The following is a 2500-nucleotide window of genomic DNA, read 5'->3' as shown; positions in this document are numbered from 1 at the left end:
CGCTTGCCGTCAAGTTTATTTATATATAGCGCATTTCATACACAGAGCTCATTCAATGTGCTTTACATAAACAAAACCAAACAATAATAACAAATAAAAGCATAGAAGGGCAATATAGTCAAAGGCTATGGCTAGACACTGCAGTCAAACGGTTAGTGGTTTGGCCGTCACGCCCCCGAGGCAACATTTCGCTGGCCGAAATTCGCGAGGTGTTTCGCTGTGTGGAAACCTACCGTAAGGAAGGAGGAGTTAGAGCAGGAGAAGTAGACCCATGACATCATATCCTAGCAAAACAAAAAACTCCGCAATAATCAACTCTGCTGACACGTTTAACTTTTAAGATGGTGGTTCTACAGCATTCTAGGAAGTAGTGTCAGGTTCTGTTATGTTGGGATGATGGTTCTACTACAGCGTTCTAGGTGTGAGGTTCTGCTGTGTTGGGATGATGGTTCTACTACAGCATTCTAGGTGTGAGGTTCTGCTGTGTTGGGATGATTATACTACAGTGTTCTAGGTGTGATGTTCTAGCTGTGAGGTTCTAGGTGTGAGGTTCTAGCCGTGTTGGGATGATGGTTCTACTACAGCGTTCTAGGTGTGAGGTTCTGCTGTGTTGGGAGGATAGTTCTACTGCAGCATTCTAGCTGTGAGGTTCTAGGTGTGTTGGGATGATGGTTCTACTACAGTGTTCTATGTGTGTTGGGATGATCAGCTTCCGGTGTTTTCCGCAGGTGCCGTCTCTGCAGCCGGTGACCAGCAGCGTTCCGCTGGTGCAGCCCACTCCGGTCCACACACACCCGCAGCCGCACACACACACACACACACACACACTGCCCCATTGTGGCGAGTGTGAGGCGGCCCTGGAGGCGCAGACCAAGGCCCCGGGCATCGAGGACATCCACGCCCTCGACCAGAAGCTGCGCTCGCTCTTCATGGACCTTACCTCTGGCCCCACCCCCTCCGATGGCTCTGACCCCGCCCCCACGCCAGGCACCTCCTCCCCCACCGGCTCCATCGCCGCGGCGACCGCCTCCCCGCAACCCCCCTCCACCCTCCCGCTGGCACCGCAGGGGCAACAAACGGGCCCCACTCTCCCCACGCCAGGCCCCGCCCCCACCTCCGCCACCTACAGCCAGGGCACGCCCGCCAAAACACCCCTATCCAGAGTACCGGTGAGTGTGTGTGTGTGTGTGCGCAAAACACCCCTATCCAGAGTACCGATACGATAACCGATAATATTACTCTTGAAAAAATTGTGAAAAGTGATTTGGGGAAAGCATTTAATAAGCATAATTTTATTGCAGTAATTTTACCTACCACCAAATGATGGACAGAACTCATAATAGTCCTCAATAGTACGGCAGTCAACAACATAACAGTAGCCCTACAGTATGTGTGGCTCCTTTAAGTGAAACCTGACGTCTGTGAATTGCGAGTGAGTGGCTAGAGAGTTTGAATCGTTTTAATTTAGGACTAAACGCTCATAAACGGCTCAGCTTGGAATAAGCTACAGTATAGCGACCAAATCAGAGTTTGTGAGGGAAACTTACTGTAGGTTTAGTTTCAACTGCGGGTAACTGAATAAAGCTGCAACTCCTCAGACTGTATCTTATGTCCGTCTACTCTGTTGCGCACAACCTGCTGCAGCAGAAATGAAAGGCGTTAGCCCCGAAGGTTTTAATAACTTATTATGATGACCTGTTTGGAACTGAAGCACGAATGGTTAGCATATTTCTAGGTAGTAATACAAAACCCAAGCTAACGTAATGCAAATATAATACTAAAACACAACTTAGAACTAGGCCTACTTATGTACTCGTCCCACTAACGAGTTTGTTTATTTGTTTCCTCGACCAGCGCGGTAAAGTGCAAACACACCAGCACAAGGCGGCTCTAGATAGGGCTGAGCTCCGCTCTGTTAAGGTTAAATGGCGGATCATTCACGAGAGGATTTTGAGATGCACAGATTCCCAAATTAACGCAAATCCACAGATTTTGTTAGAGTGGTGAAATACATTCACACCGCTGACATTATATTGAGGAAAAAGTATAGCCAACCAAGCTCAAGTAGCTCAGTGTAGCCAGACGAACCTTACGTAGGCCTAAATTAGGACTTTAAAAAATATTGGCGCAAATTATCGGCCAGAATTCTGTTATCGGTACGATAATAATATTTTAATTTTTTTCACTTATCGCCTAATAATATATCGGCCGCCGATATATCGTGCATCCCTACAAAACACCCTTATCCAGAGTACCGGTGTGTGTGTGAATGTCTGTGTGTGTGTGTGTGCAAAACACCCTTATCCAGAGTACCGGTGAGTGTGTGTGTGTGTGTGTGTGTGCGTGCAAAACACCCCTATCCAGAGTACCGGTGAGTGTGTGTGTGTGTGCAAAACACCCCTATCCAGAGTACCAGTGAGTGTGTGTGTGTATGTGTATGTGAGAGCGCGCATGTGTGTGTGTGTGCGTATGTGTGTGAGGTGCTTGATTAAAGGTTTTG

The 2500-nt window shown here is 47.9% G+C and overlaps 1 protein-coding gene across 1 annotated transcript in view; it reads left to right on the top strand.

Annotated features, from left to right (window-relative positions):
- LOC121697750 (serine/threonine-protein kinase WNK1-like) overlaps positions 1-2500 on the top strand; it is a 131715-nt gene that overhangs the window by 107602 nt on the left and 21613 nt on the right. The window contains 1 exon segment of the mRNA XM_042079409.1: positions 729-1169. Coding sequence (XP_041935343.1) covers positions 729-1169 — 441 coding nt within the window.

The sequence above is a fragment of the Alosa sapidissima genome, chromosome 22, assembly GCF_018492685.1.
Source record: "Alosa sapidissima isolate fAloSap1 chromosome 22, fAloSap1.pri, whole genome shotgun sequence".
Classification (NCBI taxonomy): Eukaryota; Metazoa; Chordata; class Actinopteri; order Clupeiformes; family Clupeidae; genus Alosa; species Alosa sapidissima.
Note: the sequence above shows the minus strand (reverse complement) of the source record. Positions and strands in the feature narration are given on the sequence as shown.